Source organism: Plasmodium reichenowi, chromosome 7 (assembly GCF_001601855.1).
Source record: "Plasmodium reichenowi strain SY57 chromosome 7, whole genome shotgun sequence".
In the NCBI taxonomy this organism is placed as follows: domain Eukaryota; phylum Apicomplexa; class Aconoidasida; order Haemosporida; family Plasmodiidae; genus Plasmodium; species Plasmodium reichenowi.
Window position 1 is genome coordinate 423270 of NC_033652.1, and position 13446 is coordinate 436715.

The window sequence follows — 13446 nt, forward strand, 5'->3', positions numbered from 1 at the left end:
GCGCGTGCATACACATACATATATACATACATACATATGCACATACATATATACATATATTTAAAACATATACCACACACATATATACATATACACATACATATATAACTACATACATACATAAATACATACACACACATACCTACATATACACCAATACATATATATTCATATTTATATATAGGTAAAACCCAAAATTACATCTACCCGTACCAATCTTTTTCGTGTCATTGATATACCCCAAAACGTTTATTACATACCCACAACAAAATCACCAAATCGGTATGTTCCTTACAGAAGTAGCCGTTATGCTGGAAAAACATATATTTACATGGAAGGAGAAGAAACGGACGATTACAGTTATGTTCGTGATATATCTTCATCTGATATTACTTCTTCATCAGAAAGCGAGTATGAAGAAATAGAAGTAAATGATATATATCCATATAAATCACCAAAATATAAAACTTTGATCGACGTAGTACTAAAACCAAGCCAAACAACATATGATGCACAGGATACACATATAGATCATATGAAAAACATAATGGATACATACGATGATACACCATATACGCAAAGTGTAACACCAAGGGACATATCCACCAATAATCTTACAGATGAAGAATGGAATCAACTAAAACAGGATTTTATTTTGAACATGTTACAATGTACACAAATGAATTTACATAATGAAACTACCAATGATGATAATATGCATAGGGATATGGAACCTAATACTTTATATTTTGATAAACATGATGAAAAACCCTTTATTACAAAAATCAAAGATAAATATCTTGATAGTAGTGGTGAAGAGGTTACTTATAATATTAATTGGAATGTACCAATAAACACAAATATCACAACTAATACTACAGATGATCCAAAATATGTTTCATTGAATAATGTATATTCCGGAATGGATTTAATCAATGATACCTTAAACTTTGACAATCACGTTGTTGATATTTATGGTGAATTATTGAAACGAAAAGAGAATGAATTGTTTGGGACAAACTATATATCAAAACATACACGTTCCAATATTTTTGCCAAACAAATATATGGTGACCCCATTCTCAACCAAATAGATTTGTTTCATAAATGGTTAGATAGGAATCGAGATATATTAACTCAGTGGAATAAAAAAGAAATGTTAACGAATTTAATAAATAAATGGAAAAGCCATGAAAAAAAAAAATATATATTCCCCATATCATGAGTGACCAATTACTAGATCCTATGGATAATAGCAAGTTATATACTAATGTTTCTATGAAAATACACATGGATGGGTATAATTTTACCCCTGAGAATTCAAACCAATATATTGAAGATGTTCCCAGTATGAATATCTTAGATAATATTGAAAAACATATAGACCAAAGATATGGAAATGATATAAATGATGGTTTTTTTTGATGAACATATCAATTCTCAAAATAGGATGAGATCATCTATTAATAAAAATTTGTAGTATGCATCTTTTCCTTTATCAAAAGTATTGGATATATAAAAAATTTACATTAATAATGATATGACATTTTACATACATATGCAATATTAAGTAATAACGTTTATTTTTATCTAAACTGCCCTCGATATTAATATATTTTCTTATGTATTTTAAAAAATAATTTTATATAAATATATTTGAATATAAATTATACATAGTATTAATATATATCCTTAAAATAAATAAATAAATAAATATATATATATATATATAATATAACATATTTACAATAAGAATGATTAATTTAAATAATGATATAAAAATATAATTTTTAATACAAGTGTAAGAAAGTTGTATTTATAAATAATATATAAACATTTGAAAATATTGTTTTACGTTAAAGGATGGTTTTACTTAATTTTTTGAAAATAAAAAATATTCTATAGTAACATTATTTTATCTTGAACATTACTTAATAAGGAAAAGTAAATAAATAAAAATAATATATATATATGTGTATATATATTCCAACTGGGTCGTGAATTTAATATATTTATGAACTAATTTTTTTTATTTTCATATTATATATATATAAACCTTAAATTTTCATGTATATTGTTCAAATGATAAGATTAATTCTTTTGATGTATTATAAATATTTAATTTATGTTATATTACACATAATTCATAAATTCTTGATAAAAAAAAAAAAAAAAAGAAAAAGGTGAAAAAAGGAAAATACATTTAAAATATATATTCAAGAATTATTAATTTTTAAAAATGTTCATACTTCAATTTTTTTTTTTCTTTATATTATTAAATAAATTAAAAGTAAAATCCTTGGTTCATTTTCAATATATTAACTTTTAACATTCTCTTACTTTTTAAGGTAAAAATTGTTAAGAATTCGTGTCGTTATTCCTTCTTATACTCTTTTATTAAAAATAATAAAATCTATATAATATATATATGTAATAAAATAAGACGATTTTCATTCATAAACATATAATAATAATAAATAATAATAATAATAATAATAATGTAATATATAAAATATATAAAAATCATATAATTATAACTTATTTTTTATTTTTAAAATATTATTTATAAGAATGAAATAAAACGGAAAATAATATTTAACTTAAAAAAAATATAAATATATTTAAATATTATAGTATTATATATTTAATATAACATTAAAAAAGAAATAAAATAATTTTTAATATAATTATATTATATATAATAATATATACTTATACATATTATTTATAATTATATATTTTTTTTTTCTTACAATACATATATAATATATATACATATAATATATATATAATATTATAATATATATAATACATGCCTTGAACAAATTTTTTCAAAAAGGTTTCAAAAAAAAAAAAAAAAAAAAAAATTTTTTTTAGGGAGAAGCAATTTTTAAAATTTTAATTTTTTTGTCATTTAATTTGTTAACATTTTTATTTTTATTTTATTTCATAAAAAATTTAAGAAAAAAAAGAAAAGAAAAAATTTATCTTTATAAAAATATATTATGTTATATATATGTTACATATATATTATATAATATATTTTTATTTTTATTTATTATTATATATATATATATATATATATATATAAATAATATATTTTTTTTATAATTAATATATTTTATTTTTATTATTATGAATTAATTATTGATTAATTTTTATCTTTTTTTTTTGAAGAACTATATAAAGTTCTAATTAAATATTTTAAATACAAATTTGTGCCAAAAAATATATTTTTAATGTAAAAAAAAAATATAATAATAATAAATAAAAATAAATAAAATATATAAATACATGTTATGGCTAAAAGGCACAAATTAAAGATTACAATTTTGTCAATATTTTTTTTTGTGATATTTACGGGGATTCATACCGTTTTCACAGCATTTAATAGAAAAGATTGTAAGCTCAAATATATCTAAATATTTGTATATATATATATATGTATTAAGATGAAAAATATTGAAAATAAGATATATAATATAATTTCTATATTCAATACATTATTATGTATTATATAAATTTTAGTCCCCTTGACATTTTTCTGCATCCCTCATATTATTTTGAACTCATTATATTATATTATATATATATATATATATATATATTTTTTTTTTTTTTTTTTTTTTCTTTCAGGGTTAAAGTTTTATACTAGTTGCTTTGGTACGGGAGAAGTAAAATGGGAACTACTAGCCTTGTTAACAGTTGTAAATATGCTTCTTTTATTATTAAACGTGAATTACAAAGAGAATATAAACCATTTAAATAATAAGAAGAGTGAGACAAGTGATATAAATGATGATTTAATAAATGTCGATATGCATGAATTTAGTAATAATGAAAAAGATGAAAGTAGTGATGAGAATGAGAAAGAGAAGAAATATAATAAATTAAAAATAAGATATTTATATAATGTTAGTAATTCTATTATTTGTTATTATAGTTTATGGATCTTATGTTATTATTTAATTTACTTTTTATGTTTTTTAAGTTTTTTATATGGTATAAGAAAATTCAATAATAATGTAATAAATATATATACCTTGAGGACATGTAAAATTGATAAATTAACAAATTATATATTATCAGAAAATACATTTATTAGCTTATATTGGGCTATTATAAATTTTAATGTTTTTATGAGTAAATATACAGATTCCTTTTATGTAGTTAATTATTTTAAATTAAATTTTGAATTTAGTAATAGGAAGAAAAAAACACTTTTCATTCTTAATTATATGTATCAATTATTATTATTATCCTACACTATATATAAAAATATTACTTTATATACTAAAGGAGAATATAATTTAAATCAGATCATTTGTGCTCTTATATTTTTATGCCTAATATTATATACCATTTTAGAAATTACTTATGTGTTAGAAATTAATAGACCATGTTATAATGTACAAACCAAATTACCTTTTCATTATGTATGGGCCATTATTTATTTATTTATCATTTTCACATCATCAGTTATTTTTTATTTTTCCGTTTTTAGTTATTCTATAAAAGACCAATTTGTGAATTTCCAAATTACCTTGTGGCTTTTTTTTATCTCGCTAACATATATAAAAAAAAATCAGTTATTCATCAAAATATGACATATATATATATAAATATATATGTATGTATTTTTATTTTTTTATTTCATTTTAATTTTAATTTTCTTTTTTTTTTTTTTTTTTTTTTTTCAAGTGTATTAAAACTATAAATAAAAAATAAAAAGTAAAAAATAAAAAATAAAAAATAAAAAGTAAAAAATAAAAAATAAAAAGTAAAAAATAAAAAATAAAAAGTGAAAAAGACAAGATGGAATACATATATAATATATATATATAATATTTTACAAAAATTATATTATTGGAGAACATTTAAGCAAATAAAATATTTTAATATAAATATTACATATATATATATACATATTTATTCATTTTTAAAACGATGAGTGAAATGCGTGTTTATAGGTAAATGCAAAATAAATACTCCTTAACATATGAAAATTGATAGATATATACAAATGCATCCTTTTAAAAAAAATATAATATATATATATATATATATATATATTTTAACAATTTACCTGTAGAAATTACTCTGTAAAGTATTTATGAATATATCTTTTTTATATAAAAAAAAAATAACACAAAAATGGAGGGACCTATCTATGATGAAAATGATATGTGTATATTATCATGTGCTTTCCTTATTTACAACTTTGAATATAACAATTTTGAAATAAAAGAGAAATCAGAAATTGTTAAACAAACTAATAAGAAAATTAATAAATATGGAAACTTTATATTACTTAGTAATTATAAATATGTAAATAATTTTTCATATACAACAAATATATTACATTACTTTTATAAAATAACGGAACATTATATTTTTAAATATGTAAATAGTATCATCATTGATTCCTTATTTTTTTTTAAATGTATAAATGAAATAAAATATTATAAATCTTCTGATAATTTCGAAAAAGAAAAAATGAAAGAAAAGTATTATATTAAACTTGATGAAGACAACAAAAGGTATGTGTGTCATGACAACTATCTTTTTGACTACAATACTTTACACAATTATGTGGAACAATTTAAGAAAATAAAAGGTAAAAAAAAAAAAGAAAAGGAAAAAACTATAAATAAAAATATAAATATAGAAGATGATAAGAAGGCTGTATTTACAAATTATGGTGATCAAATAAATATTAATAATAATAATAACCATATGAATGATAACTCTTATATGAAGAATAAAAAAATAGATAATTCTGAACCTATATTAGCATTTAAAAAATCATTTTTATATAAAATATGTGAAGTTAATGATAATTTGCATAATAAGAAAAATCGAATGATTTATCTGACCAAAATATTTCGAAAAATTATTACTAGAAAAAAGATAAGAGAATTTATTTGTGAAAATGAGAAAAAAAAAAAAAAAAAATATTTACAATTTTTTTTACATTTATCTTTAGGAATTTTTATATACATTTATATATACAAATACATAAAACAAAATTATAAAAGTATTGAGTTTTTTATCTTTTTAAATAATTTAAAAAAAATCAAACAACTATATTTGGATCAAATTCCACATATGGACAAAGCAAACATTTTGAATTTTATTAAGCACATAAAGTTTATAAATATTCAAATGTTTCAGTATATATATATATCATTTTTTGTTAATATATACAAGTTTGTTAATTTTATATATCACTTGACAATGTTGTCTCTATATAATTACTTTAAATATTACTATGAATGTGATAAGGATTTAGATAACAACAACAACAACAAAAAAAAAAAAAATAAAAATAATAAACATATATTTAATATTAATAGTGTTAATAATATTTCGTTAGACAACAATCATAAGGACAAGAAAGAAGATAATCATGAATACATAAAAGAAGAATTTGAACATAAATGCTATTCAAATAATAATTCATCCAGTTTTGAAAATCAAAATATTAAATACCATTCTTTACTGATTAATAATGAATATAAGAAACATTTAATATTCGACTGTTATATATACATTTTTATTTTTTTCAAATATATAAAACATTTAAGAAATACTATAAAATACAAAATTGAAAAAATACAAAATAACATTAAAAAGATAATAAACATATTTATAAACATATATCATATAAATAAAACAGAAATAAATAAAAATAAATGTAATGTCTCTAAAAAGGTAAATATATCAAATTCCCACAATCTTATAAATAAAGATGAAAATGTAAAATTAAATGAAATGAATGATCACGTATCATGTAATGATCATTTATATAATATATATTCCAACTACATACATTTATCTAAAAAGTACAAAAATTGCATAAAAATAAATTACGAAATTATAAAATCAATTCATTTGTTCCATTTGTTATTAAAACATTTTTATAATTATTTTCCTATTTTGAAAATCGCGAATAACCAAACAGATAATCTTATTATTTATAATTATTATGACAAATCATATATCTATCCATATGAAAATAATAATAAACAAAATGTTATAAAAAATGTGGAAAATCAAACAACTGATGTCTTAAAAGATAAGAAAGAAAAAACAAACAATTTTAATGTATTTAAAAATGTCAATGAATATGAATTGGATTTTTTTTATTTCAATGAAACAAAAAATGATGAAAATGGAACCATTCATAGTTTAGTAGAATCAACCAAAATGGAAAATTTTGATGACATTTTATTAAATGAAAATGAAACAGAATTATCTTCATATAATTTGCCACAAAATCATATATCACATGACTACTTATTAGAAGACGAAAAAGACCAACATAATTCTGTAAATTTTTTAAGTTCAGAAAAATTATTTTTATATCTTATTAACAATAAATTGGATCACATTTTAATTAATGTTCATATGTATAATTTTTCAAACGAAAATGGGACAATAAAATATACACCGATAGATGGATATAATATTCCTGTTCCTAAAGAAGAAAACGATATGAATAATATGGTATTACAAATTGGGAATGAGAAATGTAATATATACCAAAGTAGTGATGTTTTAAAATGTTTGAAAGGTCAAACGAGTGTTTATAACAAAATTGAAGAAATATTAAATCAATTATTTAATAATAACATTATGTTAAATCAACTGAATTTTAATATAACTACTGAAAATTATGTAAATTATGTAAATCATTTACATAAATACAATAAAAACATTTTGGAAATATATGATGATCATATTTTTGATATGTACTATAAAATACCAAAAGAAAAATCAATAGAAACTGAAGAATCAATAAAAAATAAAACGTTACTACAAGTTAAGATATTCTTAGATTATGAAAAGTTATATAACAAAAAAACAGTGGAAACACAAACAATAGAATCCTTTTTCAAAAAAGATAAATCTATACAAATTATGAAGGACAAGGAAATTTCTACAATAACGCAACAATATAGTCAAACACAAAAAGTAACCAACACATTGTTTTATTTAAAAGATATTTATGATTAAAATGATACATTTGGCATTAAAATTATGAAATATTATAATATATCTGGCAAAATGATGTTCAAAAAAAAAAAAAAATTAAATAAAAAAATAAAAAAATAAAATAAAATAAAATAAAATTATTTTTTTCATGATGTAAAATAATATTAAATATTGAACTATATAAATATATATATATATATATATTTTACACATTTATTGAAATATGATTTATTTATGTAGGAATGTTTTTTTCATTTCGTTATATATTTCTTTTTTCTTATGAATAAAATATACATGTTATATATATATATATATATATATATATATATATATATATATATGTATGTATGTATGTATGTATGTATGTATGTATGTATTTATTTATTTTTTTATTTATATTTATTCCCATTTTTTAAATATATATATATTATTCTTTTTTAAAATAAAAAATACATATTAATATTTTTTTTATTGGCTTCATATGAAATGGTTAATAATATAAAAATTTGATTAAAGTTGAACTTTTTTTTGGTTTTTGTTTTTACACTTAAATAATAAAATGGCATAAATGTAGCATAAAATATTACATTATATATGTATATATATATATATATATATATATATATATATGTATATATAATAAGCCCTATTTCATTGTTTAAAAATCATTTAAAATATTATAAGAATTTTTACATATATATTTTATATATATATATTTTTTTTATAATGATGAAAATAATTATGTTCAAGAAAAGGGTTCATTGTAAATTCCAGATGTGGAATTTTCGTAACATTCATAATAGCCACTTAAATAAAACTCTTAAGAATAGATATAGTGATGAAAAGATGAGAGATAAATATTTAGATAATATATATAACAATGAAATTAATATTAATACTATCAATCAAAATATAAAACATAAAAAAATCGATTATCTCAGACAATTAATTTATGACGAAGCAGATGGTAATGACTATTTTTTAAGTGACAACATTTTAGAAGAAATACAAAAAAAAAAAAAAAATAATAAGGTTAATTTGAAAAATGAAGAAAAAAAGCAAGATGATAATTTTAAAAATGTAAATAATAATATTGATAATGAAAATACAAAAGAAGAAATGTGTGAATCAAAATATAAACAAGCTATTAGAATATATAATTTATTAAAATTAAATGATAAAACGAATGTATTTGATGAAGATGTGTTTATGAATATAGACAGTAAAATGAATCATGATTTATATGAATTTTCTCAGAAATATATTTTAAACAAGGACATTTTAGAAGGTACTAGCACTTCATCATTAGGAATTAATAAAAGTGGTACAATACAAAATAATGATGATAATAATAATGTTAATGATAACAATAATAATATCAATATTAATAGTAGTAGTAGTAGTAATAATAATAATAAAAGGAATTATTACTTTGAATCTTCAGAAGAAATGAAAAGAGATAATTACAACTTACAGGATAATGTGCAAAATGATCAAACTAATAATGATATAAATGATGATAAAAATTTAAATGTGAACAATTCTTTTAACGATAATTTAATAAACAATATTTCTGAAGAATGTAATTATGATAAAAATAAAAATTGTAATAATAACTTTATGAATATTACAAATATGAACTTACCCATTTTCAATCCGAATAGTTTTTGTTTAGCTGTTGAAAATTTAACAAACGAAATATGCGAGGATTTGATATTTTTATTTGGGGATATATTAGAAGAAAAAGAAATACCTAAAAAAGGAGAATGCGATCGATTGTATAAATTTGTTACTTCTTTAAGTAATTTTTTTTGTTTAGAGAAAAATGAGGAAGATGTTGAACGATGGATAAATGATGTATATGAAAAGGTAAAAAAAAACTTACCATCCAATCTAAGTAATTTAAATAATAAATATGTAGAAGAATGGTTAAAAGATCATATAAAACGAGTGTTATATAATCAAAAGTTTAAAAATAAAACATTATATAAAGAGAAATATTATAACATTGGTAATGATTTTAAATATGATAATTTACAAATAAATAATGATAATATAATGGAAGATATGAAAATCGAATTTTCAACAGATAAATTAACCTTATATTTTAAATCTATTATTAAATTTTTTTTCGGAAAAAAAAACATAAATAAAGATTTAGAAGAACAAATAAATCTAATGTTTATAAATCTAAAAAAAATTGGTTTAGATAAATGGCTACAGATGGATATAAATGATTTTGAAAAATATTTATTAAGAAATAATAATAATAATTTTATTGAAATAACAGATAATGATAAATATGTTTCTTATTTAATGTTAAAATGTGCTAGTAGAAATATAACCGATTTCTATTTTTATGAAGAATTTTCACCATTTTATTTATTTCATGAACAACCAAAAAATTCAATCGAAGAAAGAATTAATGCAATACAACAAAATAAACATATATCAGATGAACAATTAAAAAATATTATTTATAACAATAATTCCTCATTAACTATAATAAATAATAACAAAAACAGTAATACATATAATGATATGGATATAGATCTATTTTTACAAAAGGAAAAAAATTATAATATGAATAGATCATTAATTACATATACATATAATGAAAGTACAAATTCATATAATTACAAATATAAGCAAATACCAAATACTATATATGACCAAAATACTAATAAATATATAAGGGAAAAGGATACCATTGACCCTATGCTAAAACTAAACGAAATGCGATCATCCATATTGGAGGTAAAGCGTATGATGAGCATGACCAAAGGTAAAAATATAAAATAAAAATAAAAAATAAAAAAATAAAAAAAAAAATAAAAAATAAAAAAAATAAAAAAAAAAAATTATTCTTTTTACAGATGGACGGGTTTACTACATACGAATTGTTATCATTATAGGTAATGGGAAAGGAGTTTATGGATATGGTGTAGGGTTTGGAAAAAATATAAAAGAAGCACGAAATAATGCTCTACTAAATTCTATTAGTAATTTAGACTTCATCGATTTCAATTATAAAAATTGTATACTCAATTTTCCTGTAAGTGGACAAGAATATTCTTCACATGTGAAAATTATACCAAGACCATTAGGAAAAGGTTTAAAAATCAATAGAAAATATTTACCTTTAGCATATATTCTAGGGTTAGATAATGTTAAAATATCATTTAGTGGATCCAATAAATGGATGAGTAGAATTAAAGCATTAAAAAGATGTTTAAATAAAATCGTATCTATTAAAACCTTATGTAAAATGACTGGAAAGAAATATGTTTGTCATTTTGCACCTCATTATTATACTAGCCATTGGCCAGATTATTGGTTTAAAAATATTCTAAATGAATATAAATATAAAATTCAAAAAATACAAAAAAAAAGAAGCATGGTATGTAGAAAAAATTTCAGATCCAATATATCCAAAATACCTGAAGAAGTTGTACCTGATTTTACACCTTATACTTGGAAAACACCTATACAAAAATTTGTAGAGTCTCAAAAATTAAAAAAATATGTAGATAATAATATTTATCGTACAAATGTCTTTTAAAGCAATATTTATTTCAAAGTTAATAATTCTTATGTGTCATTAATTCTTAATTATTTATTTTATTTTATTTTTTTGTATCCACATTTTCCTATATTTCAATAATCCTCTCATTATTTAACAATTTACCTTTAATTTGGAAAATTACATAATTTTTTTTTTTTTATTATTTTGAATATATTTATAAATTTTTTTTAATGAATTAGAATAAACAAAAAAAAAAAAAAAAAAAAAAAAAAAAAAAAAAAAAAAAAAAAAAAAAAAAAAAAAAAAAAAAAAAGAAAGAAATGAAAAAAAAATAAATAGATGGATAAATAAATAAATAAATAAATATATATGTATATATATATAAACATAGTTAATGTAAAAAAATAGAAATTCATAAACATATTTATATTAATATATATATATTTTTACGATTACATCAATCATTTTATTTTATTACAAATATAAAAACCTTTTTAAAATGAGAAAGAAAGAAAGAAAGAAGAAGAAGAAAAAAAAAAAAGACTTGATAACAATTAATTCAAAATATAAATATTAACAATAAAATAGGTCTGGAAATTTTAAAAAAGATCCTTTTGTTATAAAATACTATGTGATATAAATATTATCACACAATATATATTATATTATTCTTTTACATTTTAATGTTCTTTATTTATTATTAACTGTTTTTCCTCATATATTTTTGGTGTGCTGATATTTATTAAAATGTAAAATCCAATAAAAAGGAAAAAAAATATTAAAAAGACAATCATTAACTGGGATAGAATATTCTAAAAATAAATAAATAAATAAATAAATATATATATATATATATATATATATATATATATATATGTATGGATTTATATAATTTATATATTTAACTTACAGGATTGGTATGGAAAACATTTTTATTATCTTTGGCGTCGTCAATATTATCAAAAAGTTCACTTTCCTTGCACGTTATTATATAGCTAATATAATTTGGATGTTTCTTATAAACTTGTTGTATAATATCTAAAAATATATATATATATATATATAATAAAATATGTATTATATATAACATTATCATATTTAACATATCGGCAATTATTTATAATTTTTCTTTTAACCTGGTTGTCCATTGACAGTATATACAAAAATGGAAAAATTAAAGACCTAAAAAAAAAAATAAAATAAATTATAAATATATAAATAAATAAATATCTATATCTATATATCTATATATCTATCTATCTATATATATATATATATATATATATATATATAATAAAAAATAGTTGGTAACATTTTTGGAAAGTATTTTTCTTTTCTTATCATTATATAAACAATTTATTTCTAATATGATACTGAATATATATACAATGTTAGTAATGTTTCTTAATATTCTATAAAACTCTTATAAAAATATCTTCATCATTTACATATATATTATTCTTCTTTTAACAAACATAAAAATATTTTTATATCCATTTTTTAATATTTTGTTTTTGAAAAACTTACATCATCTGAATTTACATATTCCTCAGTACCCAATTCATCTAAATGGTAAAAAAAAATAGAAAAAAAATTAAAGCTTAATCATATCAACAAAATGTATTATATAATTTTACTACACCATTCTTATTAATTAAAATAAATAAATAAATATATATATATATATATTATACCTAAATATTTTAGGCTTCTTCCTTTAATTAATTCTTTCATAGATGAACAGGTTCCATCTATTGTCACCTTGGAATTCTGCAAATCCAAAACAAAAAAAAAAAAAAAAAAAAAAAAAAAAAAAAAAATAAAAATTATAAATTTAAACATTTTGTACATATTTATTATTTTTCTATATTTTATAAATTACACTAAAAATACTTGAATAGACTGTTTTAATATCACTATTC

The 13446-nt window shown here is 18.5% G+C and overlaps 4 protein-coding genes across 4 annotated transcripts in view; 3 read left to right on the forward strand and 1 right to left on the reverse strand.

The window, feature by feature from the left end:
• Positions 1-3299: 3299 nt before the first annotated feature.
• On the forward strand, positions 3300-4607 carry PRSY57_0710700 (serpentine receptor, putative; the record flags this gene model as incomplete). Its single annotated transcript, XM_012906764.2, has 2 exons — positions 3300-3402; positions 3637-4607. 2 exons carry the CDS (start codon positions 3300-3302, stop codon positions 4605-4607), a joined length of 1074 nt encoding a protein of 357 aa, XP_012762218.1.
• A 547-nt stretch (positions 4608-5154) lies between these two features.
• Positions 5155-8019, forward strand: PRSY57_0710800 (hypothetical protein; the record flags this gene model as incomplete). The annotated part of the gene is made up of 1 exon (XM_012906765.2): positions 5155-8019. One exon carries the CDS (start codon positions 5155-5157, stop codon positions 8017-8019), a length of 2865 nt encoding a protein of 954 aa, XP_012762219.2.
• Positions 8020-8724: 705 nt separating this feature from the next.
• Positions 8725-11560, forward strand: PRSY57_0710900 (mitochondrial ribosomal protein S5 precursor, putative; the record flags this gene model as incomplete). The annotated part of the gene is made up of 2 exons (XM_012906766.2): positions 8725-10783; positions 10875-11560. The coding sequence occupies 2 exons, from the start codon at positions 8725-8727 to the stop codon at positions 11558-11560; spliced, it is 2745 nt and encodes a 914-aa protein (XP_012762220.2).
• A 644-nt stretch (positions 11561-12204) lies between these two features.
• The window catches only part of PRSY57_0711000 (hypothetical protein), a gene marked incomplete at both ends in the record, with an annotated part of 1980 nt that continues 738 nt past the window's right edge, over positions 12205-13446 (reverse strand). The window contains 6 exons of the mRNA XM_020114657.1: positions 12205-12336; positions 12435-12562; positions 12661-12706; positions 13052-13089; positions 13219-13294; positions 13407-13446. Of these exons, the coding sequence (XP_019970613.1) occupies positions 12205-12336; positions 12435-12562; positions 12661-12706; positions 13052-13089; positions 13219-13294; positions 13407-13446 (460 nt within the window). The remainder of the gene's footprint in view (positions 12337-12434; positions 12563-12660; positions 12707-13051; positions 13090-13218; positions 13295-13406) is intronic.